The 27,574-nt window shown below is 45.6% G+C and overlaps 1 protein-coding gene across 1 annotated transcript in view; it reads left to right on the top strand.

Annotated features, from left to right (window-relative positions):
* Nucleotides 1–24,714, top strand: part of LOC141106423 (mannose-binding protein C-like) — a 52,840-nt gene extending 28,126 nt beyond the window's left edge. Inside the window, exons 2-6 of the mRNA XM_073597196.1 lie at nt 1,309–1,510; nt 6,224–6,295; nt 10,586–10,630; nt 21,995–22,078; nt 23,130–24,714. Coding sequence (XP_073453297.1) covers nt 1,327–1,510; nt 6,224–6,295; nt 10,586–10,630; nt 21,995–22,078; nt 23,130–23,509 — 765 coding nt within the window. The 5' untranslated portion in view covers nt 1,309–1,326 and the 3' untranslated portion in view covers nt 23,510–24,714. The remainder of the gene's footprint in view (nt 1–1,308; nt 1,511–6,223; nt 6,296–10,585; nt 10,631–21,994; nt 22,079–23,129) is intronic.
* The last annotated feature ends 2,860 nt before the right edge of the window (nt 24,715–27,574 follow it).

The following is a 27,574-nucleotide window of genomic DNA, read 5'->3' as shown; positions in this document are numbered from 1 at the left end:
TGATCTGATCTGATATCATTAATGCTGAACTTCAGACACAAAAACTTTAATTTTAGTATATAAATATAAATCAAAATCTGCAGTGCTCTAAACACTAACTTACATAATTACCTAATAAAGCAATGTAATATATCATAATAAGTGAACTATATAAATCATTTGCAGTGACTTTTCCTGTTTATATCTAGTAGATTGTTTTACAAAATAAATTATCATTAAATAGAACAGTGTTTCCTAGGGGTCTAGATATAAGATATTGCTGTGTCTTAAGCATTAGGACACAACAAATGAGAGCTGCATTGTTTGTAAAATGATTATCACCTAAGATCATCAGCTCCATCTCGTGGCCATAATGCAATATCTCTTTGATTGAGATATTTTAGGAAAAATGCTGCATTATGGCCACTAGATGGAGTTGACAATCATAGGAGATAATGATATTACAAGCAATGCGGAAATCATTTTTTTGCACCTGTGCGAATGCTTAAGAAATCAACATGGTAAATGTTTTTGTACCTAGACCTCCATGTTTATATTCAGTACAGTCTCTCAATCATGTGTGATCTCAACTGCACTCTGCATGCTCTGCTCCCCCACCTCTCCCCTATTCATGTTCTCAAAAGGCACTCTCTGGTTATATTATTTTCCAACAACAGAAAGGTATTTGAACATAATGGGTAACATGCATACTTACATTGATCCTAGTTGGACCAATGCAACTATAAAAAATCTGGTGCTGCACCGCAAAAAAAAAAAGGAAGGGTAGTGGGTCCCATACTCTACAACAACAAAAGTACCAGATATTTCACCTTGTCTGGGTGAGCGAACAGTATGGCAGGAGAACAAACAGAATGTGACTATAAGCAACGGGAGAGCAATTGCCTGCCCTAGGTGTCCTAGGGTACTCCTAGATGACCTGGAGTAGCTTTAGTTGTCTTAGAGTATCCCTAGATGTTCTGGAGTGGCCATACATGTTCTGGAGAGGCCCTAGATGTCATAGAGTACAACCAGATGTCCTGGAGCGGTTCAAGATGTCCTGGAGAGGCCCTAGATGTCCTAGAGTAGCTTTAGATGCCCTAGAGTAGCCCTAGATATCCTGGGTTGTTCCTGGATGTCCTAGAGTACCTTTAGATGTCCTAGAGTAGCCCTATATGTCCTTGAGTGGCCTAGATGTCCTAGACTAGCCCTATGTCCTGGAATGGATCTAGTTCTCCTAGAATAGCCCTAAACCTAGAGTAGATGTCCTAGAGCAGAACATGAACTTATTTGCTGTAATAGTAACCACAGGTGTTTCTTTCTCTCATACAGACCAGCTGTAATTGGAATATGTCAGTTATGAAGGTTCTTGGTCTGATTTTGCTCCATGTGGGATTAGTGACTCCAGGAACACAGATATGCCAAAACCCCGATGAGAATGCCTACTCAATCATCACATGTGGAGCTCCTGGGAAGAACGGTTTACCTGGCATGAATGGGTCAAATGGAGCAAAGGGGGAAATTGGTGAACCAGGTAAAAATGAACACAATTTTAATACCAATAACGATCTGTAGCCTAATACTTCACCAGGTGGATTCTGCATACCTCCCAAGATTTAAAAATGAGAATGAGGGACACCTACTAGCAAAAGTATGTTGGTATAGGATATGCCCCTGCCATGCCCCCTTAAAGGAGATTTAACTAAAAAAAAAAAAAAAATAAAGATTAGTTAAATCCACAAGAACTTTTTTTTTACCACTACCATTCCTTTTTTATTGGCTTTTAAAATTTACAAATGCAGCAATTTAGAAATTGGATGAAAGGTTTAGCACTGGGAAACACTTTTTGAAAGATAAATAGTGCATTTTATATACAACTATATGATGGACAAATGAGGAGAAAAGAGGGAAAAAGGGACATTGCTCCAAATCAGGGACAGTCCCTCCAAATAAGGGACAGTTGGGAGCTATGATTCTGGAGAACTGGGGACTTACACCAACACATTATTAAGCAGACCTACACTTAACACTAGCCATAGCAGCCCTCACAGTTGCTCTGAGGCCTGGTGGTGGAGGTGGCACTGTTAAGGGTTTTTTAGAGTAATTTAAACATAGACAACACAGATTCAGTACTGAATCATTATTGATTGCAGAAGTTGCTGTGGCCCTGTACCAACCCCCAACCCTCCCCCCCCCCCCCCCGACATTTCTAATCAAGGGTTGGTGTCAAAAGTACAGGAAGAGCCTTCCGAATTTTTGTTACTGGTCACAGATCCCCCTTTGCAAGCTATGCAGTAAGAAGAAGATTTGACTACCTGCTTTAGTATTGTAAGCTTATTGTTCTCAGAGCTTCTGATCATCCCAGCCAGCACTGAAATGTACCCTGTATGACTAATGTAGTCTTCCTCAGGCTGTACAAAATCCAGAGTGATCTAGAGTATCTCCTCAGTTAAAAACGTATTGCTGTTTGTAGTTCTTCGAAAAAACATAATTTAACCTTATTGGATCTTCAGACATGTCTAGTACATCCAAAGTCTGAAGTGGTTGAACTGTTCAATTTTTGTACAGTAGCCTTTGGGCTTTTGTTTAAAAGTAATCTGGGCAGCTATAGCGTTGCCCGACCACTTTTATGTTTTTGAGGAGAATAGAGTGCACAAGGTCCCTCATTTATGGTTTATAAACTGATGAGCTGTCAAGGTATTGTAGCACCCTCTAGTACAGTGATGGCGAACCTATTTCACACGTGCCACAGCTGGCACGCTGAGCCCTCTCTGTGGGTACGCAGCGCGCTGCCAGGATAGGGGAGGGAATCCCCCTGCTAGGCAGTCACTTGCACTGGCGAGTCGAGATCGCACAGCGGGGTGGCAGATGTGAGCAAAACCCTTCCTGCATGCACTGAGGGCAGCCTCTGTAAGCAGTGCCGCGATACCGAGGAAGAGAAGAATGACTCCTCCCTTCCTAGACTTTGAGAGCCAATAGGAGAGTGGCTTCCTGTGCAGGGGCTCGGGCAGCGGGCGCTGAAGCATGCCAATGTGGAGGACTCTGGCTCTACATACACAGGTAGGACAGTGGTAGGGGGGAAAGGGAGGGGGGTGGATACTGCTTTGGGAAGGGCCACCCCCATAGCAGTGTCCTCTGCTGGCCTTCACATCACCCCCCCCAATCCTAGTATTCTGAGCACAATGCATCCATCTCTGATCCCTGTATTCTGAGCACAATGCATCTCTGATCCCTGTATTCTGAGCACAATTCATCTCTGATCCCAATACATCTCTGATCCCTGTATTCTGAGCACAATACATCTCTGATCCCTGTACTCTGAGCACAATACATCTCTGATCCCTGTATTCTGAGCACAATACATCTCTGATCCCTGTATTCTGAGCACAATACATCTCTGATCCCTGTATTCTGAGCACAATACATCTCTGATCCCTGTATTCTGAGCACAATACATCTCTGATCCCTGTATTCTGAGCACAATACATCTCTGATCCCTGTATTCTGAGCACAATGCATCTCTGATCCCTGTATTCTGAGCACAATGCATCTCTGATCCTTGTATTCTGAGCACAACGCATCTCTGATCCTTGTATTCTGATCCAAATACATCTCTGATCCCTGTATTCTGAGCACAATACATGTCTGATCCCTGTATTCTGAGCACAATACATCTCTGATCCCTGTATTCTGAGCACAATACATCTCTGATCCCTGTATTCTAAGCACAATACATGTCTGATCCCTGTATTCTGAGCACAGTGCATCTTTGATCCCTGTATTCTGAGCACAATACATCTCTGATCCCTGTATTCTGAGCACAATACATGTCTGATCCCTGTATTCTGAGCACAATGCATCTTTGATCCCTGTATTCTGAGCACAATACATCTCTGGTCCCTGTATTCTGAGCACAATATATCTCTGATCCCTGTATTCTGAGCACAATACATCTCTGATCGCTGTATTCTGAGCACAATACATCTCTGATCGCTGTATTCTGAGCACAATACATCTCTGATCCCTGTATTCTGAGCACAATACATGTCTGATCCCTGTATTCTGAGCGTAATGCATCCCTAATCCCTACATTCTGAGTGTAACGCACTCCTTTGAAAAAGCACAAAAGTTTTTTTATGGGCGTTACCGGGTGACCCCGCCCCCCTCTGACAACACGGGGAAAGCCATAAGGATGTCCCGTGAAGTCCCCGTGCGTCAGAGAAGGGTGGGGTCACCGAGTGGCCCCGCCCTCCGTTATATAAGAAATTTCAGAAGAACCGAAGTGTCACAGGGCGGAAGACTCCCACTGAGGCGGATCGTGCGGACGGAGCGGAAAAGAAGCCAGAGGAAGATGTGGGACGAGAAGAGCGGGAGAAGAAGAAGATGGAGAAGAAGAAGATGGAGGAAGAAGAAGAACACCGAAGGAAGACCAGAAGAAAGAAGATGGAAGAAGAAGTGGAAAGAAGAAGAAATTAATAAAGGACTTGTCAAAAACAGTCTCTTGTGTTTTTTAACATTTTTGACACTTTTTTTTGTGAAATGGTAGGGGTACATTTGTACCCCATTACCGATTCACACAGGGGGGGCTGGGATCTGGGGGTCCCCTTGTTAAAGGGTGCTTCCAGATTTCGATAAGCCCCCCGCCTGCAGACCCCCACAACCACCGGGCAAGGGTTGTGGGGATGAGGCCCTTCTCCCCATCAACATGGGGACAAGGTGCTTTGAGGGGCTACCCCAAAGCACCCTCCCAATGTTGAGGACATGTGTCCTGGTATGGTTCAGGAGGGGGGCGTTCTCTCGTCCCCCCCTCTTTTCCTGCGGCCTGCCAGGTTGCGTGCTCGGATAAGAGTCTGGTATGGATTTTTGGGGGCACCCCACGCCATTTTTTTTTATTTTGGTGCGGGGTTCCCCTTAAAATCCATACCAGACCTGGAGGGTCTGGTATGGATTTTGAGAGGGACCCCCACGCCATTTTTTTTTTCAATTTTGGTGCGGGGTTCCCCTGTGGGGAAATTCCATGCCGTTTTTATCAATGAACTTTTATGTGTATTGCCGGACTTACAATTCATTATAGCCGGCGCTAGCGATAGTAGTTTTACATTACTTTTTTTTCCTTTAGAAATGTCATTTTGCTGTCAGACGGTTCTAAACATGGGAAAAATGCGCCCCTTTACAGGCATACTATAGACACCCCCCAGGTACGAAATTTAAAGGAATATTACACTTTTATTGTTTCACTTTAAGCATTATTAAAATCACTGCTCCCGAAAAAACAGCTGTTTTTAAATTTTTTTTTTTGCATTGATACATGTCCCCTAGGGCAGGGCCCAAGTCCCTAAACACTTTTTATGACAATAACTTGCATATAAGCCTTTAAAATTAGCACTTTTGATTTCTCCCGTAGACTTTTAAAGGGTGTTCCATGGCTTTCCAATTTGCCGCGAACACCCCAAATTGTTCGACCCGAACATAAAGCCCATCCCTACTGCCAAGGGGTGAGAAAGCTCACCATCCATTCCTGTCTGTGACTGAAGTCTCCCCCTCCTCTCTCCTGCCTCTGAGTAAGTACACTAAGGTAATTCAGGGTTCTTACAGCACCTCTTACATCAGAGTTCGCCTTTACACCAGAGGCCACAATGTTTCCCCTTACATCAGAGACTTCTCCGTACATCAGAGTTCTCAGTGTTCCCCCTTAAATCAGGGCTCCCAGAGCATCCCTTATGTTAGAGGCCCCAGAGTTCTCCCTTACACCAGAGTCTACAGAGTCCCCCCTTACAGAGAAAGGGAACTCTTCAAATTCAGATATAAAAGGGGAACTCTGTGGACTCTGATGTAAAGGGGGACTCTTGTTATTAACTTCATATGATTAGAAATGTTCTTTAATAGCAAAATATATGTATAGTTTATATACTATAAAGAAAATTGCTGTGTGCCATTAAAGTGTTTGGGTTTGACTTGAAGAAAAGGTGGCAACCCTAGAGCAGGGGCCAACAGGACTAAAGGGAGTAGTAGGGGACACAGGGGCTTCGGCTAAATTCTGAACTCTGAACTTTAAATTCAGTTTAATTGCAAACATTTGCCTAACTGTTGACATCTGAATTAAGAAAAATATAATTTTATTCTATTTAATGTTACAACTGCATTTAAAAACTTTATTAGCACATTTTTAAGGGGGCAAAGGAGGAACCACAGGGGTCAAATGCTAAGCAGATTAAACTTTAGCTTTTATTCTTTTTTGACTGATTAGGTCCTCCTGGATTACAAGGAACTGCCGGATCACCTGGAGCAAAAGGGGAAAGAGGAGACAATGGGCAGCAAGGTAACTGGGAACTTGTCCCACTAAGGGGAACCCTCTCTGCTTACATGAATGATTTGTATGACTTTAAATGAAAACAAATCTAAAAGCATGTCTTAGTTTTCTCATGGATATTTTAATTATGTGTTTCTAAACCATGTAGGCTGTGGTGTGGGGAAAGGCCCAGGTGGTAAGCACCCAGAGGGAAGGCATGGCACACACAGTGGTTGAAAATGCGAAGTTATATTGTCAGACAATTCCAGATACAGCAACAGAGTCTATCCAGCAGTATGAAATAAGTGGCAACACTCACAGCAGTAGGCGGGACTTGCATAGAAAGAGTGATGCACAGAGGCTGACAGCACCTAGTGCAGGGAGCAGCCAGATGCAGTAAGCACAGGTTGCTGGGAAGTTCCCCAAGGAGCTCTGATGACGATCCCTGTGCTGTCATTCCCCTGGAACCTTTCCCTACGCTAGGAACACTCTCCCTGTGAAGCAGGTTAACTGTCCCTTAACCTAGCCACACTCACAACGGCAGTGAGGTAGGGCTTTTTATAAGTTTTGCCCTCACTAAAGATGGCCACAGAGGTTGCCCGGGTGTCAGTTTCCAATTTGACAGCAGCCCACCCAATGACACGTATGGAAGAGAAATGAGGAATGGCTATTCCTCCTGTCCTCCACTCTCCCTACAGTGCCACCTGTGTAAGAAGGTCAATCTGCACCTGCCTACACTTCCCAGCTTTGACAGATGCAGTCCTCGGCATCGCCTCTCACAAAACACAATAAAACAGTGAGATTCAACACAGATGGTTAACCAAAGAGAACACAATAACAACAAGCAGTACGTTATACAACAGAATATTTGGCCAGCAGTTGCTCCCTGGTTAGACCAAATAGGTCAAGCGACCTTCGCTGGAATCCTCCAGCTCATCAGGATTGTCATTTACTTGAGCTTGCCCAGGAGCTTCAGATGCTTGGGGGTTATCATGGGTACCCTCACCTGGGCTCTCATTAGTGTCCTCACAGGAGTCTTCAAGTTCCTCAGGACTGCTAGAATTTTCCCAGTCCTCTGCTGAGTGATCTTCTAAAGAAGAGGCAGCAGTTTCATCTTCAGACCTGGGATGATCAGTGGGGATCACGTCGATGGGTGGCTGATACCACTCAACTGGAACCTCTTTAATGGCGGAATGTTCACAGGATTAAAATCCTGTGAGTCTGTAGGGGGCTTAATGGAGCTGTCTCCGCCCCATACACAGATTCTAGTGGAGACATATCCTGTTGACTTCAGGGTCCTCAGACACCACATTAAATAGTTAGAGCAGTGAGAATGGCTGTTTCTCTACCCGGTACGGGGTGGTCTCCCACAACGTTTCCAGTCTACTCCCCCTTTATAACATTGGGTTTTTCACTAGCACTCCATCCCCCAGCTACAGTGGCAACAGGTCCAGGGTGGCTTCCTCGGCCACCTCCTGATAATGCTCAAGAACCTGCTGTTGAGCCTTTCTCAGCCTTTCCCACTGCTCTTGCACCCATTTGTTGGGCAAGTCCATGGAGAGCCTTTCATTACGTCCAAACATGAGGAAGAAGGGGGTGTACTCTTATAGGCCCAGACAATGTTTCCCTATGTGCTGGTGCCAGTGGTCTCGATCCCCATGCTACAGGGTCCATAGCATACCCAACAGTTTGTGATTAAAGTGTTCCCAGACCCCATTGCCATGTGGATGGTAGGGGGGCATGTGGGACTTACGAATTCTGCTTAATCAACACAACTCTGAAAATACATGGGACTTCAAATTGGGGCCCTGGTCTGACAGGATGCGCTTGGGTTACTCATAGGGCTAAACCACATGATTCCACAACACCTTAGCGGTGGTTACAGCAGTCTGGTCCTTTGTGAGCACCACTATTGCAGATTTCGAGAAGTGGTCTATAAACAACAAGACATAGCGGAACGTGGATGGGAAGGCTGACACCATTAGGAAGTCCATAGACACTAGTTTAAAGGGTTCTGAGGTGATGATGGATAGAGGGGCCATGTGTTCTGGGGTGACCTTGTGCGGAGAACAGGCCCTACACTCATGGAAAGCTCACGGCCCCTCATTCCTGTGCCTCAGTCCAGTCCACCCCAAAGTGCCCACTGCAGATATACAGTGTGACAGACTCACCTGGGACAGAGGCTTTTGGAGGGGACTGAATGCTGGCCTCTTGCCTACCGATTATGGGCCCTGGCATTTGGGGGAACGCTGCTCTTTGTGAGCTGTATGCCTGGGGACCCTTGAGGTGTTGTTACTTTAGATTCAGGTCCATGTCCCCCAAGACACACAGACTCTGGGAACCCTGTATATGCCATATTAGAAATAGTGACTGAGAAAATATATCTTAGATTACTTAAAATGGGACAGTAATATTTATCCACAATATCTCCCAGGATATATGTAAAGACTATTCTTGGTTTGTTTGATTCTGAACTCAACATGCTAGTTGAGAGAGCTGATCACATTGGCCTCTGTACAATGTAGGAGACGGGCCGACGCCTGCTGGAGCTCCTGCTATTATGTGAAGGTGTCCTGTGTTTATACTTATGAAAATGTATAATCTACTGTGTGAAGCTCGGTGACAAGTCTGACCTGTACTGAAATCCTGATTAATCATAACAACGTTCAGTAGGGCACGGAGTCACATCGGCTGCATTAAGGGATTAGTTAATTATCTCATGTTAATTAGGTTTCTGGTTACAGTTGTATTGTTAGAGTAATATGAGCAGGAAGTAGGAACCTCATCTTTAACTGCATATAAGACTTGTATTTTGGTTCTAATAAACAGTCCATGTTCAGCAACTAAACAAGTATCGTCTTGTTTTGTGCTTGTGAGCGGTTGGAATATATGATGTCTGTGTTCAGACTGGGAGGAAGTGGTATATGATGAAAGCACTCAAACGGAGTGTGGGACATTTCATTACATACAGTTATTGGGCTGTAGGTACAGGATTGCCTAGATACCTTCACACACTCATCAGTGAAAAGTAAAGCAACAGGTAGCTTAGGTAGGTAGGTTGCTAGAGGTAGTTGTGTTTTTTTACAGCCAGTGCAGGTAAATTTAGGCAAGCTTGTTTGTTTTTGATCTGGGGGCTGGGAGTCTTTTCAGAGCAGCAGCAGGTGACTGACATGTACTTCATGTCTCTGGCACCGCCCTCTGTTTCTAGAAGGTTCTGGAAAAGAGGCAGGGATAAGGATTGGAGTGGCATGGAGTGTATCTGGGAGCCCTGACCAATCCCCAGCTAGAATTGGCAGGGGCAGGCCTCCTAAATATACTCAGGGTCAGCCTGCTGTGGGAAGAGTTATCAGGTGGAAGAACTGAGTGATGGAGTGTTAGGCTGTCGGGGCCTTTGAGGGAGCCCCTTATGTAGGGGGGGTGACCTTGGGCCGGAGCTCGGGAGCTGTGAAGGGACCTCTCATACAACCCACATCAGGGGTGTCCTGAACAGAAGCAGGAGAAGGACAGCGGAGAACATTGCCAGGCAAATCATCAGGAGGGATCCATCCGGGTTCAGTGAGTGACATGCACAGTGAGAAGATCTAGGAGAGACATGCCAGGATTGGATGTAAAGCCAGAGGGAGAGATTGTGATGTTACTGGCATTCGAGGCAGGTTGCTGCAGCCAGGAGGGTTGGCGGGACTTGCACAGGACTGACTGGGACCAGTAGTTCACCAAGTTAAAGCTAGCACAACAAGTACTCTTTTTTTTCATTGTCATTGGTTGCTACATCAAAGGGGACTGCGTACCCGTTCCAGGAAATGGTGGATCTTAAATTGCTAGGCCTTATTCAGAGTGGGGCCTAGCCATGTGCTAGTTGTACCAGGAATCAAGCATTGCGCAGTAGAGAAAGTGGAGTTCACTCAGAAGTGATGTGCTGGAGGAGTTGGAGCTTTAGAGACTGCCAATTCAGATTCCAAATACCTTGTTCACCTGAGATGATTAATTACTTGGGCATCCCATGTTCCCCTTTTCCCTTCCAAATTTAATCCCTTCAAATAAAAACCACAAAAACAAGCTGATGGACTGTTCCCTGTCTAGAAATGTCTGACTGGAGGTGAAGGCTGGCCAGGGTGACATGTGGAACTACTGTACTCAGCGACCCCACGGGGGCACCGCTACACTGTCATCGACAACTCTGGTTAAAATAAAGATCTTCGACTAAAGGATATTTGTAGGATGTAGTTTATTTTGACCTTGTTCTGCACTCAGTATATAAAGATAGAACTTTATCAGTTTTCTTCACTAACTCTCTCATTAAATATGTTTCATAATTGACAGGACCACAAGGACCAAAAGGGGAAAGAGGAGACAGCATGGGTCCAGGTAAAAGACCATTTTTCTTGAAAGGGAAAGTTTCTTGCTCACATAATTACATGTTGCTTTATTTTAATTCAGTATTAGGCCTCATCAGGGCTTTTTTTCACAATAGGTGCTGGAACTCAACCACGACCCCCCCAAAACTGCTCCCCTACACACACCCTCCAAATCACATCAAATAGCGGGTGTGGTCAGTCAAATTTCATGAACAGTATTGGGGGTCTTAAAGGTCATTAAATACCAGGATTGCATTACACACACAGTGCAGAGCTGTCACTTGTAAACACAGAAACCGGACTTTTGTGTTTACAAGTGATAGTGGTGGGCAGGGAGCAGAGGGTCTGAGCCAGAGGTGGTGGAACTGAGTTCCACCAAGTTCTCCCTGAAAAAAAGCCCTGGGCCTCATACACATGGACGTTTTTACAGCCGTGTTTTGGAGCTTTTTTTACAGCTTTAAGCTCCAAAAAAAACCCCAGGACCAGCAGACGCTGGTAAAAGCTGTTAAACGTGGTTTAACACTGTATACAGAGCGTTAAGCCTTGTCAGGCATTTCTCTGCCTCTATTCAAAATCAATGGTTCCCTATGGGAGCCCATTGATTTGAATAGAAGTCGCACCAGAAGTCAGATCATGATGATCCGACTTGCGGTGCGACTTGTGTGCCGAGGATCATGAAAGGGAACACCCTGCTAAAATGAAAAAAAAAATTGGCCTGGGCCCCCCCCCCCCTTCGGTCTGGTATGGATTTTAAGGGGGTCCCCCCCAAAATCTACACCAGACCCTTATCCAAGCATGCAGCCCGGCAGGTCAGGAAAGGGGGGAGAGCGAGTGCCTCTCCCCCCCTCCTGGACCATACCAGGCCACATGCCCTCAACATGTTGATGAGGACAAGGGCCTTTTCCAGACAACCCTGGCCAGTGGTTGTCAGGGTCTTCGGCTGGGGCTTATCAGAATCTGGAAGCCCCCTTTAACAAGGGAGGCACCCAGATCCCGGCCCCCCAACCTATGTGAATGAGTATGGGATACATTGTACCACTACCCATTCACCTAAAAAAGTGTCAAAAATAAACACAGTACACAGTTTTTTTTTTAAGTATTTTATTAAAGCAAATCCAGCGTCTCTTCCTATTTCTTCTCCCCTCTCTGGCTGTTCTCTCTCCTCCGGCGATGTCTTCTCCCTCTGCCAGTCCGCTGTGTGCCATGACATATTGGCATGGGGCGGGGCCATCCGCTGACGTCATCCAGAGGCCCAGCCCCCGGGACATCACCGCCCCCATCATGCCCTGGATTGTGACGTCACAAGATACGAGGCCTCACTCGCCCCCCCCCCCCTTTCCTGACCTGCCAGATTGCATGCTCACATAAGGGTCTTTGTATGGATCTTGGGGGGGAACCACACGTCAATATTTTTTTTTTTTTTTGGCGGGGGGTTTTACTTCAAGATCCTCAGCACACAAGTCGCACTGAAAGTCGGATCATCATGATCCGACTTCTGGTGCGACTTCTATCCAAATTAATGGGCTCCCATAGGGAACCATTGATTTTGAATAGAGGCAGAGAAAAGCTGCTGAAATCTAGCGCGGCTAAACAAGGATTGACTCCAATGCAAAACGCTGATAGACTCGCATTTTTCACATGCTCTTTTCCTGGCGTTGGTACTAACTTTACAGCTCGTTTTTTATAATGCCCGTGTGTATGATGCCTTCAATTTAAACTGTTAGCCCTGACCACTTTTATCTAGTTTGCTTGTTTAATGCATTTACATACGTATAAGAAATGGTCCGAATAAGGCCTTCCAGTAACCTGGAGTTGTCAAGCCAGTTTTTCAATCCTTGAGCTTTTCATGGACAAGATCCAGATGATTTTCACCCCCACCAGTTCTACCACACAGTTCTGCTTCTCTGATGGTGATAAGCCTGGGAAGGAGAAGACTTTTACCTCATCCAAGGCCTCAGTACACACATGGTTGCAGGTGCAATGTGGCATTTGACTGCATTCACAAGGAGGTCCAAAACACTAGTACTTAGGGGCAGGCATGGACTGGCCATCGGGACTACCAGGAGTTTCCCGGTGGGCCAATGGCTCAGTGGGCCAGTCAGGTGCGGTCCTGGAGCCGCTCCTCTCTGACAGTGAGTGATCGCGATTTCACTCCTGTCAGGAGGAGCTGCTTCCATCACTTGCTGGAGAGAGCATTAGGTGTTATGCTCCCCCCAGCATGCAGGGGGAGATGGACAGCCGGCAGACTTTCCTTCCTCTCTCCCCTTAGCACTTGTCATCACATTAATGGAGAGAGGAATGAGAAGCTGTCTTCAAAACGGTGAGTACATGTGGGAGGGGGAGGAGAGGGAGGACTCTCTGATGTGAAGGGGACTGCTGGTGGAGACTCTGATGTGAAGGGGACTTCTGATGGGGACTCTCTGATGTGAGGGGGACTTCTGGTGGGGACTCTGATGTGAAGGGGACTTCTGATGGGGAATCTCTGATGTGAAGGGGACTGCTGATGGGGACTCTCTGATGTGAAGGGGACTGCTGATGGGGACTCTCTGATGTGAAGGGGACTGCTGGTGGGGACTCTGATGTGAAGGGGAAGCTGATGGGGACTCTGATGTGAAGGGGACTGCTGGTGGGGACTCTGATGTGAAGGGGACTACTGATGGGAACTCTGATGTGAAGGGGAATGCTGATGGGGACTCTGATGTGAAGGGGCTTCTGATGGAGACTCTCTGATGTGAAGGGGACTGCTGGTGGGGATTCTGATGTGAAGGGGACTTCTGATGGGGACTCTGATGTAAAGGGGACTTCTGATGGGGACTCTCTGATGTGACAGGGACTTCTAATGGGGACTCTGATGTGAAGGGGACTTCTGATGGGGACTCTCTGATGTGAAGGGACTTCTGGTGAGGACTCTAATGTGAAGGGACTTCTGATGGGGACTCTCTGATGTGAAGTGGACTTCTGGTGGGGACTCTCTGATGTAAGGGGACTGCTGGTGGGGACTCTGATGTGAAGGGGACTGCTGGTGGGGACTCTGATGTGAAGGGGACTGCTGGTGGGGACTCTGATGTGAAGGGGACTTCTGATTGGGACTCTCTGATATAAAGGGGACTTCTGATGGGGACTCTCTGATGTGAAGGGGACTTCTGATGGGGACTCTGATGTGAAGGGACTTCTGGTGGGGACTCTAATGTGAAGGGACTTCTGACGGGGACTCTCTGATGTGAAGTGGACTTCTGGTGGGGACTCTCTGATGTAAGGGGACTGCTGGTGGGGACTCTGATGTGAAGGGGACTTCTGATTGGGACTCTCTGATGTAAAGGGGACTTCTGATGGGGACTCTCTGATGTGAAGGGGACTTCTGATGGGGACTCTGATGTGAAGGGACTTCTGATGGGGACTCTGATGTGAAGGGGACTGCTAGTAGGGACTCTGATGTGAAGGGACTTCTGATGGGGACTCTCTGATGTGAAGGGGACTGCTGGTGGGGACTCTTATGTAAAGGGGGCTGCTGATGGGGACTCTCTGATGTGAAGGGGACTTCTGATGGGGACTCTCTGATGTAAGGGGACTGCTGGTGGGGACTCTCTGATGTGAAGGGGACTGCTGGTGGGGACTCTGATGTGAAGGTGACTTCTGGTGGGGATTCTCTGATGTAAGGGGACTGCTGGTGGGGACTCTCTGATGTAAGGGGACTGCTGGTGGGGACTCTCTGATGTGAAGGAGACTGCTGGTGGGGACTCTGATGTGAAGGGGACTGCTAGTGGGGACTCTGATGTGAAGGTGACTTCTGGTGGGGATTCTCTGATGTAAGGGGACTGCTGGTGGGGACTGTGATGTGAAGGGGACTGCTGGTGGGGACTCTGATGTGAAGGGGACTTCTGATGGGGACTCTCTGATGTGAAAGGGCATCTGATGGGGACTCTGATGTGAAGGGGACTTCTGATGGGGACTCTCTGATGTAAGGGGGGCGCTGTTGGGGACATTCAAAATTAAAGTGGCCGGTCATGATAAAGTCCAGGGCCAAATTTTTGTCCCAGTCCAGCCCCGCTTAGGGGCAAAGGAGGTGCGACAAGGGAAGACTACTGTCCACCATTGCAGACCAATCACTCCACTATTACACCACCACTCCTTCTCCAGAGCTTGCTGCTTTCTTCTCCCCCTTATAAAAGATGTGGATTAAATTAATCCTAATCCTGCAACAATTAGACTGTCTTGCCTAAACAGGTTCCTAAGTACAGCCACTTGATGCACATGTAGGGCGTAAGCCAAATCGCACAGAAACATGAATCCTTATAGAATAATTTCCTTTACTGAAATGTAACATGAACAATCCAAACAGTTGGTATAAATGTACAATTCCATATACACAGTAAAAGACAGATTGTACTCAACAAGTCCTCAATCCATATTTTTGACAATAGGTCCCATATAAGGAATAAAAGAAGGCAAATATACAGGGGAAGACAGGTATTGTGGTAATCACACTTAAGTAGTAAAAAACCTGATGTAAGCTATACAGTATTATCCCATGATCAGGCCTTTAACTCCAACCTGGTGAGCCCAGAGGATAAGCCCACCCTCTCAAGTTCATGCATGTTGTTCAAGACTTCACTCCTTCCAGACTTCACTCTACCCTAAAGCCCCATCTTTTAAAACCTATAGAGGCCTTGGAGACTGTACCCATATGGAAGTGGTGGGGCTGGCCTGTGATGTTGCTGCCATGCTCTGGATCCTGCTGTAGGTGGTCCTTTTGACAGGTAATGCAATAAGTGGAGTTAGCTAAAGTTGTGATTCACAGGTCCAGGGCTGTAATCTGGCAGCAGCAGAACCCTGTCCCTGATTATCTCTGTGTGGGTATGCCTGTCAGGGCACAGTGTAAGCTGATTGTTAAGGAACGGGGCCAGGAAGCTGGCCATGGTGTCCTTAACAACCAATGGGTCATCAGCTGTCAATGGGTTTCCCCCGCCAACAGCTAAATAAAAAAACAGCCAGAATGTAAAGCGAAACAGACATTTCTAAAGAAAAAAAAATCAAATCCCATTTAAAATGACTTGCAGTTACAATTGCCGACACCCAGCTATTGAAAAAATAAAGAAAAAAACGGGGCCCTCCCCCAGTCCCTTTGGGTCTGGTATGGATTTTAAGGGGAACCCCATGCCCCCAAAATCCATACCCTTATCCGGCCTTGCAGCCTGGCAGGGCAGGAAATCTGGGGATGAGCGAGTGCCCCCTCCCCTCCTTAACCATACCAGGCCACATGTCCTCAACATGGGGGGGTGGGTGCTTTGTGTTGATGGGGACAAGGGCCTCATCCCCACAACCGTGATCAGTGGTTGTGGGGGTCTGCGGTCTTATCGGAATCTGGAGGCCCCCTTTGAAGGGGGCCCCCAGATCCTGACCCCCCCCCCCCATGTCAATGAGTATCGGGTACATAGTACCCCTATCCATCCACCAAAAAAAGTGTACAAAATAAATAAAAACAGGAGACAAGTTCTTGACAAATCCTTTATTAAAAATAAAAAAACAGTGTCCCTCAATGTGAATCCATCCTCAATCAGGCCGCCTGCTGCACCACCGACCCAAAAAATAAAAAAACGCTCTGTCTTCTGGGGTGGCTGCCCGCCGAATGCCTCCTCTGCGCTTTGACAGTTCTTATACAGGTAAGGGTGGGGCCACTTGGCAACGTAATCTGGTGGCACCGCCCCTTGTGACGTTGCTGAGCCAGCATGCACCAGTCTGTGATGTCCCAAGGGGGAGGTGCCACCAGGTGACATAGCCAGGTGGCCCCGCCCCTTACCTATATAAAAACCGTCAAACATCGGATCCTGCAGTAGGCAGCCAGCCTTCATAGTGGGCGGGTGCCTTTTTTTTTTCTTTTTCCGGTGCGGCGGGTAGCATGATTGACAATGGTTTAAATCGGGGGATTTGTCCAAAACTGTGTGTGTTTTTATTACTTTTTGTACACTTTTTTGTTGAATGGGTGAATGACCCCTACTCATTCACATGGGGGGGCGGGATCTGGGGACCCCCTTGTTAAAGGGGCTTCTAGTTTCTGATAAGTCCCCCATCCGCAAACCCCCACAACCACTGGCCATGGTTGTGGGGATGAGGCCCTTGTCCCCATCAACATGGGCAAAGCACCCACCCCCCATATTGAGGGCATGTGGCCTGGTATGGATCGGGGGCAGGGCACTCGCTCATTCCACCCCTTTCCTGACCTGCCAGGCTATGCCCGGATAAGGGTCTGGTATAGATTTTGGGGGGGACCCCACGCTGTTTCTTTTTTTCTAATAGCCGAGCTACGGCAATTGTAACTGCAAGTCATTTTAAATGGGATTTGACTCTATATGCTACAGATGCACCACTTTACAGGCAGACTAAGGGGACCCCCAGGCACTATATTTAAAGGAATTTTTCATTTTTATTGTTGCACTTTAAGCATAATTAAAAGCACTACGGTATACCTGAAAAAAAAATATCACTTTTAGAAACATTTTTAGCATTGATACATGTCCCCAAGAGCAGTACCCAGACCCCCATACCTCTATTATTGCCAAATACTTGCCTATAAGCCTTCAAAATGGGCACTTTTGGTTTTTCTTGTTCAGCTCACATAGACTTCAATAGGGTTTGCTGTTCAGGTTTGAACATTTCCCCTGTTCGGGAGTTCTGCTGCTAAACGAAGAAGGGGATGTTTGGCCTATGTCTAGTGGGGGTTAATAGAACTGAGGCACTTTTGACAAGTTCTTATCGAGACTGCCCAACTTTACCCACTCTTTCATTCCACCCCATTTATAAAGCTATACTACAGCTTCTATGAATGAAACAGGGTCTTTGAATAGAGGGGGCAGACCTTTCAATCATCCATCCATCCTCCATTCATAGATCACATTTCATTCATAGCTTTAGCTATGGCTTCTAAAGCCTCATACACACAATCGGACTTCCATCAGACTTTTCCATGGATTTTGGTCCGAAGGGCATTGGCCGTGAACTTGTTCTGCATACACACGGCAGAACATTTTTAGCCAACATTCACCAAATCGCGTGGTTTTTCAGCTCTTTGGGCAACCTCTGCTATTGTTGTCTGCTGTTTAGCATTGGTTCTGAGCATGCGTGTTTGTACTTAGGATTTTAGTCCGATGGACTTGTGTACACACGATCAGATGATACTCCATTGGACATTTGTTGTCGGACAGTTTGAGAGCATGCACAGCGAACATTTGTCCGTGGAAATTCCGACAACAATTGTCCGATACAGACAGTCAGATTGTCCGATTAAAACACGTCCGTCAGACCGTTGTTGTCGAAAAGTTTTATCGTGTGTATGGGCTTTAAGAATGGAGTAGAAAGGGCTGGCATAGGTGAGCATTCTAGATGAGTGCCTGTAAGAGCTCCCTCAGTTCTTTTAACCACCACTGTATTGGAAGATTATGGCGGTGGGGTTGTGGGGACATCAGAGGAGGAAGATTTCTAATAAACCAAGACACAGCAGCAAAAGGGACACATCACACTAAAGGTAAGTAATATCCCTTGTGCTTATTTTTTATTGATTTGAGTAAACGTAGGCTTCAATGGTGTGCCTCTGTTGGCACATCATTGTGGTGCCTAGTGTGCCTGCCCAAACCAGGTATTTACTGCATGGCCTAAGTGCACACTGTTCCTGAGCCACCTTGTTTTCAATGGAGTTACTGAAGCTGCAAACCCCACCTCTTCCTCTTTCTGGGTGGGAGTTTGGATCAGCAAAATCTCACCTGCACTGCTCAATGCTATCCTATCTAGGAATGTTTCCTACTAATGTGGCCAGTTCCTCTATTACATCCTGCTCTTTCTTGTCTTAACAAGACCCTCGTGGTCTTCATGGTGAATAAGCCTGTGTACAAAGTTCTCTTTTTCCTTGGAGGGCCCATGCAACATGACATTGCTTCTGTGGCAGTCTTCCAAGATTATTGCTGTCTGGATTAAGGGCATGGAACAAGATTCTAGCTCCATCCTAACAGATGCTCTGTCCAAAGTGTGCATACAGCGGGGAAAATAATTATTTAATCCCCTGCAGATTTTGTAAGTTTGCCCACTTACAAAGTAATGAAGGATCTATAACTTTTATCATAGGTGTATGTTAAATGATAGAGACAGAATATCAACCAAAAATCCACAAAAAACACATGATACAAATGTTATAATTTGAGTTGCTGTTCAGTAAGTAAAATAAGTATTTGATCCCCAAGCAAAAGATGTAAGACATTTCTTGTAGTTGGTTACCAGGTTTGCACACAGCTCTGGAGGGATTTTGGTCCACACTTCTTTACATATCTTCTCTAAATTCTTAAGGTTTTTTGGCCGTCGCTTGACGACTCGAAGTTTCAGTTCCCTCTATACATTTTCTATAGGACTGAGGTCTGGAGATACTCCATGACCTTAATGTGCTTCTTCTTGAGCCACTCCTTTGTTGCCTTGGCAATATGTTTTGGGTCATTGTCATGCTGGAAGACCCATCCACGACCCAACACGACAGTGTTCTGTCTAAAGGGAGAAGTTTCCCATCCAAGATTTTACAATAAATGGTGGAAAAAACCTGCGCTAATGAGCAAGACACAGTAAATGAAAATTGCTTAAATTCACAAAATGCAGCTGCAACAAAATACTCCAAATATCCATAAAGTAAAAAGCATATAAATTAAACAGCTTATACAACAAGCTGGTGGCTGAGCAGTCGGATCAGTCGGATCAGTCGGATCAGCTCGGAGTCGGTGGTACACGCTAACAGGACCCGGACACCAATATTCCATCTGTCCCCGCAGAGGGTTATATCTGCAAGCCCGTACGACCTCGCCATAGAGGAGGTCCAACGAATGGGGTAAGGGCACATCCATTACTCCTCTCCTGCAATCAATGGTGGTTTGGAAGCGTTTTGGCATCTTTTCACTTTTCTGCTTTTGATGTGACACACCAAAGGAACGTCTCCTTTTTTTCTTTTTCTTTTTCACTTATTTTTGCTAACTTGTTTTCATGGACTGAATGCGGTGTCTTGTAAACGATAGAGTGATCAATCGTACCTTCAGAACTTTCACCTCTTTTCAAATATTTTTTCATATTCTTTCATTTTATTTTTATGGAGATATGATTTAATGCACTACTTGTATTTATTGTCTTGGTATTTTTTCTGTGTTGGGATTCAAACACATTGTGGCTCCGGGTATTATCCCAAGGAGCTTCCTAATTGTACTACTTCATTATATATTTTGCTAGCGCACAAATTTTAATTTATAAGATTTTACAATACATGGTCCTGTCCATTGGCCCCTCAATGTGGCAAAGTCGGCCTGTAACTTTAGCAGAGAAACAGCCCCAAAGCATAATGTTTCCACCAAAATTCAGCTCTTTGGCATAAACTCGACTTGCTGTGTTTGGAGGAAGAAAAATGCTGACTATAACCCTAAGAACACCATCCCTACAGTCAAGCACGGAGGTGGAAACATTATGCTTTGGGACCGTTGTAGATGTCCCAAACTTTTTTGTACTGGGGAGAAGTTCTGGATGCTCAGCGCACTTTGTCAGAGAATGAAGTTCTCCTTCCCATTAACTTTCCAGATCTAAGAGCAACGCGGTTGTCTCCTCTATTGCCAAGACACCAGATGAGAATCAAGTCAGAGCATTGTACTTCCTTCCTTATGTCCTGCTCCAAAACATTTAAAGAAAGTTTTTCTTTAAATGTGGGGCATGGGTGTCCCAAACTTTATTGGACTGGGGAGCAGTTCTGTATGCTCAGTGCACTTTTCCAGAGAAGGAAGCTTACCTTCTTTTAAACAATCAGATTTCCTCTTTTGTTTCCTGAGGATTACAACAGGGGTCTTCATGCTTCTTGCTTCACCCTTGCTAGATGGATGGAAGTTATTTTTAGGGCCTAGAGTCTGAACTTGTAGTGCTTTCTCCCAAAAGAGTCATTGATGTTTGGGTTCCCTGGCTCTTGGTGGTAATGACTCTTCGTGCAGTACCGCAATCTCTGACATTAAGGCTAAAGGAAAGGATTTTTGGGGGGCAGCATGTTCAACAGGGCAAATAACAGCAACAATAATAACAAACAATTGTAAACAGAAGCAAATCAGGGTTGAACCAAAACACAGTTTGTTAAAAAAAATATGAAAGCTTCTTAAACAGGGTACCCAAAACTTGATTTGAAGGGGCAAAGTCTATACCTCTTAAGACCTGATCTATGGGGTACCCTAAATACAGGAAGTCAACACTCAAGGACTATAAATCACAGTTTCTCCTAATGACCGATGGTGGCCAGTGTTGGGGTCCAAGGCTATGTTGAAATGCTGTCAACAGAAATTCGGAATTTCAACAGGAAAGGGGGACATATCCTTAGAATAAATCCCTGGAGGCTGTGTCATTAAGCAGGAGTATAATAAAGATGGTGGCCAAGGCCTCTCACCTCTCTGAGGTCTGTCAAACAATTTTCTTCCTCTTGTAGGTGTCTGAAACTCTGGCTACATGAGCAGGCCAACTCTTGCGGTCACTGAGGGTGACATCAACAGCTCTGAACACTGTAGCAGATATCTTGGGCAAAGGAGATGTTCTGGGTTCAGAAGTTCTCTCTTGCAACTCACGGGGTCTTGCAGTCCTATAGTGATACAGACCTGGATACTGCAACTTTAGCGAGGTCCCACCTGGGCAAGGATGTGAGAAGCAGTCTTTCACCAATCGTGGTGTGCAACCCTGGCCTTGTGGGTTCCTCCACTGCAGGGCATGGTCCTCTGTGGTCCCTCCAGCACTGTTGGTCTCTAGCCAGGTGTAGCAGTGTAGCCTTGATACAGTATTAAGTACTGGTACTCATCAGGGTCACTAGCCTCAGCAGCCCAGCTCTCTCTCAGTGGCTCTTCATTGGAGACCTTCCTCAGCAGAAACTTTCTGGATCTTTTCAGAACATCTCAGACATCACTTTTGGGTACAAGGACCCTTCTTCCTATTTTGTGGTTATATGCTTTCACTGCTGATGTTAAAGCCCTAGGAACACATGCAGTCCATACGGTAAATGCTCAGATCTTGGGAACCACAAAAGTTAAATGGAATAGTTGGATTTAGTAAAGAGTCATATGGTTGGTAGTCTGAAGTTGTCTATAGGGGGTTTCTGCATTGGGTAATATGGTGGAAATGGTCCTTTGTTTTTGCCATTTCAGTCAGTTAGAGGCATGTTATTATTTTATGGTGCCCGCTACAAACACTGGAAAACTGGAATGAAAAGTTTCCTCTTAATTCTCAATGTCTCCTGAGCAAAAAAAAAAGTAGAAAAATATTCTAATGTTAAGTCCTGAACATAAAAATTATTTAGCATATAATACATTCAAATTGATTGTGTGAACTCTTTTCTTAGCTATCGAAAATCTTAAATTGCAAATGACTGCTATGGATTCACGGATGAGAGATCTGCAATCAAACCTTGAAAGGCAAGAAAAAGGTTAGCTGGATGCTTTGTATAGGGGCTACTTTCAGTTGGGTTATGTATATCTTGTATTTGGGGACAATGGATAGTTAGGTACGCAGAAGAGATAGTTGCTTTGGACACTTCAGTAGGGGGAGGAGAGCTGAAAGAATTGGAGGTCCAACCTATGCTATTGAAGTCCACAGCTCATAGTCGACATCAGCAGTCTACTGAGCCAATAATGTAAATGCTCTAAATTTGTGTGGCAAGCTTAAAGCCCAACTCCAGGAAACCTAAAAGCATTCCCTTGCAGTAGTAAGCAAAAAAGCAGTGCATTGGTCTTGTTGAAGTCAGAAGACCTTAGACCACAGAAGCATAGGAGAGTTCAGGCTTCAGGAACTGACCCAGCAGTGCAGAGGAGCCTGCAGGATTGGAGGATCAGGTTAGTAAAAGTGTTTTACCAAGTTCTCTAGTCATAAACAAGCATTTAACCCTGCCTTGCAGATGCAGCCCTACTACAAGGGATGATTTTTAGGTGTCCTGGAGTACATGTTTAGATGAACAAGAGCTACTGCTGAGGCTACAGTTTAGACATCTGGATTTTAAGCAGCTGAGCCCTCTAAATCAGTGGTCATCAACCCTGTCCTCAGGGCCCACTAACAGGCCAGGTTTTATGTATTACCTTGGGGAGATGAAGACTAGAATATTGCAATCACTGAGCAGCAAATGATATCACCTGTGATGTATTTCAGTTATCTTGCAAAGCTGGCCTGTTAGTGGGCCCTGAGGACAGGGTTGATGACCACTGCTCTAAATGACAATTATTAGATGGAGATCATCAATGGCTGCCATTGTATTAGTCAATTTGCTTTTAATTTTAATGGTTCAAAGAATATCAGGCAAAATGGTCGACCCTCACGCATGTTAAATTCATCAAATCTGGCCCTCTTTGAAAAAAGTTTGGACACCCCTGACCTACAGGATCCCTTTAACCTAATAAAAACTGGCAGATGTTACTTTCTACTATGTGTTCCATGAAGTCTCATGATAAAAATGTTTTCTTTTTCCTTTCTTCCCACTATGACAGTATTTTCATTTGGAAAAGGGATTGCTAGAAGCAGCAACAAAATCTATATTATGAATAATTTAGAAGTCACTTACGATGAGGCCAAAGCTATCTGTGCCAGTGGCGGAGGTCAGTTGGCCGTACCCCGGACCCAAGAAGAAAACCAAGCCATTTTCTCCCTCCGCAAAAAGGTTCAAGCGCACTCATTCATGGGTATAAACGACATAGAGAGTGAGGGTGACTTTAGAGATCTGTCTGGACAAGTCATTACATACTTCAACTGGCGCGCAGGTGAACCCAACAACCTTCGTAACAATGAGGACTGCGTGGAAATGTGGGAAGATGGAGGGTGGAATGATGAGAATTGCGCAAACAGACGTTTTTTCGTTTGTGAGTTTTAAATCAGTGCAAATAAGCCAATTCTTTGAATTCATGCACCTCTTTTATCCTTCAAATTCTCCTTTTATAATTTTTCAAAAACCAAACTTTTAGAAGCTGCATTCCTTTTTTCTCTTGCGCGACTCCATATACCAAGCATTAAAGTGGTTGTAAATCCTTACATTAACCCAGCGAAGTGACTGGCCTGAGATGATACACAGAGATGAAACAAATCTTCCTACTTAAGTTGTACCTGTTTATCTACAGTCCTATATTCTCTACAGAGCTTCAAAGTGCAGAATTTATGCAGCTTGTCTGAGCTTTCAGAAAGCAGGGGGGGAGATGGCATCACACACACGACACACTGCAGAGCTCAGTGAGGGGATCGCTGAGAGCTGATTGGAGGGAAGAGACACTCCCCCCTTCACACAGCACACCGTAACAGAGCTGAGGCTGTCAATCACAGGCACTTGATGCCAGAAAAACTTGTCAGAAGTGAGTGATACACATAGCAGAGGAATGAAGCAGCAGACAGAAATGACACTTAGTGCTCTGGATTGAGATACGTACAGACTATAGAGGGATATGCTTTGTTCATATTTCATGTCTGAGGTTTACAATCACTTTAATACATTTTGGTGATTGTCTTCAGTTATTCTCCTGAAAAGCATTAAATACATGTGACTATACGAAAAATTACATCTTATTTACGATTTATCACCGAATCTCCAGTTTTGATGTTTCTTCTAAATATGTACCGCTTTCAGAAATGTTTTGCAAAGAGAAATAATGCACGGTGGCACTAAGCCAAAACAACCAATCAGAAATAATCTTTTGATAAGGCAATAAAAGACCAACCAATTACTGAACTTACTAAATAGGAACACACCTGATCTTAGTCTTGAAAAGAAAATGGGTTGGTAAATGTTTCTTCATAATTTGTTAATATTTAGTTATGTATGTTAGGCCTTAACTTCCCGGGGGTTTCAAATAGGGGAGAAACAAGGAAAGGAGGTACAAGACTCATGGAGATACTCATATCCCTTTGGCTTAGGATGTAGGACTCTGGAAAAAAATCCTAAAGGTTTGGGCTGCTCCTTGACTCCCATCTATGCTGTTCTCTATCTGCTTGCAACTTAAGGAATGTACTGTCACCATTGGGATGACTGACATAATCTAGTGTAAATCAACTATGAATCAACTGTGTTCCAATAAAGAGTAAAATGTCTGTCGTTGTGTGGACTCTTCTTTCTCCTAAGCTTAAGTTGGAAACTTCTTCTGAAAACAAACTTTGTGCTGGGTGGGGCTGCTATGGGGGTGATTTGCTGTAAGGCCTAAGAAAGGTATGCAATGGGCTTAGTTTTGTACTGCCGGAGACCCGGGTACATTATTCAGCTCAGACCAGGGGCAGACCATTCAGGTGGGGGGGGGCTTTTTTAGGCTTGCCACCTTTTCTTAAAGCCAAACCCGAACACCATAGCGGCACAGAGCACTTCTTTTTCTCCGTAGTATACACTATAGGATTACAACTTTGTGTGCCCCAAGAAGAGTAGAAATGTGGTACGCTATGCACGCTGTGGTGAACAATGGGTGTGGCCAAGATGTTCTTGCTGACATCATCACCCTGTGCCCCCCCAGTGATGCCGAATCTGCCCACAGACAGCTGTCCACAGCTCCGTGTGGCTCTCAGTTCATAGGAGAGCCACAGCCCAGTTTGAATCATGTGTCTGGGTTTCAGGCAGACTGAAACCCGGACACATGATTCAAAACCCTGACTGTCCGGGTGAATCCTGGACAGGTGGCAACTCTAGGGCTTTTTGCATACTAGTTGCTGTGGAGACAGTAGCAGTGTCATTGCTTCTAAAGAAATATACTGTCTTGGCAAGTGTGTTGGGAATCTCAAAAGCTCCTTTCACAGCCTCACAGTATCTCCCAAGCAGTACACATATCTATCTATACAAACATCCCCCAATCCTCTGTCCAGATAATGTGAAGTTAATTTATGACCATTCACTTAACCCTGTATATATGTGGTGAGTTTACACCTCTGATTGTACAGACTCAGAGCCTGGATAACACAGGGTTACGTGAATGGTCATCAATTACCATCACATCATCTGGGCATACACAGAGTGCTAGGGGCTGGCATCTTTTATAACAGGAGATTTGTTTTCATTGAGTAGTATTGTTGTATGATTTATTGTTGTATATATTAGTGGATGAGCACAATAGCTTTTTTTTATTATAGACAGACATCACTATCTGACCACTTCGCCCCAACCCCCCTCCAGCTTGTATCACCCCCAGACCACTTCATATCCAGCTGACAGACATCACTTAGAGCTGCTTCTTACCCCCCAGCTGAGGGACATCATTCCATAGTCGCCCCACAGACAATGCACGAAATCCCTCCCCATTCTGCCCCCATCATACCGTCCTCACTCCTCTCCTGTACATACTACCCTCATCATACCCCCCACACTCCTCTCCTGTACATACCGCCCCATCATACCCTCCACACTCCTCTCCTGTACATAATACCCCCATCATACCCTCCACACTCCTCTCCTGTACATACTGCTCCATCATACCCTCCGCACTCCTCTCTTGTACATACTGCCCCCATCATACCCTCCACACTCCTCTCCTGTACATACTACCCTCATCATACCCTTCGCACTCCTCTCCTGTACATACTGCCCCATAATACCCTCCGCAATCCTCTCCTGTATATACTGCCCCCATCATACCCACCGCACTCCTCTCCTGTACATACTACCCCCATCATACCCTCCACACTCCTCTCCTGTACATACTACCCCCATCATACCCTCCACACTCATCTCCTGTACATACTACCCCCATCATACCCTCCACACTCCTCCCCTGTACACACTACCCTCATCATACCCTTCGCACTCCTCTCCTGCACATACTGCCCCATAATACTTTCCGCACTCCTCTCCTGTATATACTGCCCCCATCATACCCGCCGCACTCCTCTCCTGTACATACTACCCCCATCATACCCTCCACACTCCTCTCCTATACATACCACCCCATAATACCCTCCACACTCCTCTCCTGTACATACCGCCCCATAATACCCTCCGCACTCCTCTCCTGTACATACTACCCCCATCATACCCTCCACACTCCTCTCCTGTACATACTACTCTCATCTACTGTACATACTACCCTCATCATACCCTCAACACTCCTCTCCTGTACATACTACCCTCATCATACCCTTCGCACTCCTCTCCTGTACATACTGCCCCATAATACCCTCCGCACTCCTTTCCTGTATATACTGCCCCCATCATACCCACCGCACTTCTCCCCTGTACATACTACCCTCATCATACCCTTCGCACTCCTCTCCTGTACATACCGCCCCATAATACTCTCCGCACTCCTCTCCTATATATACTGCCCCCATCATACCCGCCGCACTCCTCTCCTGTACATACTACCCCCATCATACCCTCCACACTCCTCTCCTGTACATACTGCCCCCCATAATACCCTTCACACTCCTCTCCTGTACATACTGCCCCCATCAGTTCTTGTAGCCCCGGCATGGCCCAGAAGATCCTGTTATGCAGAAATCGTAAAGATGGCAGTAGGGGACCCGTGGACCCTTCCACCATGTCCAGACCTGCTTTCGCAGGGACCAGTGTTCCATCCTACCTTACAAACACAAAATTTAACGGTTTGGCTATTGAAACCCACATTCTAAAAGATTGGGGGCTTTCAAGTTCAGTGGTGACTACCCTGATCAATGCTAGGAATCCGGCCTCTAGAGTCATTTATTATAGAATCTGGAGGGCATATGTTTCTTGGTGCGAATCCAAGGGTTGGCATCCTCAGAAGTATGTCATAAGTAGGGATGAGCTTGATGTTCGGGTCGAACATAAGTTTGACTCGAACATCGGGTGTTCGCCCGTTCGTCGAAAACTAACATTATGAGGTGTTTGCGGCAAATTTGAGCGCCGCGGAATGCCCCATAATGCACTGCGAGATGGCAGTGCATTGCTATATGATGATTGGCCAAAGCATGCACCATGACCTGCATGTTTTGGCCA

Source organism: Aquarana catesbeiana, linkage group LG08, assembly GCF_042186555.1.
Source record: "Aquarana catesbeiana isolate 2022-GZ linkage group LG08, ASM4218655v1, whole genome shotgun sequence".
NCBI lineage: Eukaryota > Metazoa > Chordata > Amphibia > Anura > Ranidae > Aquarana > Aquarana catesbeiana.
Note: the sequence above shows the minus strand (reverse complement) of the source record. Positions and strands in the feature narration are given on the sequence as shown.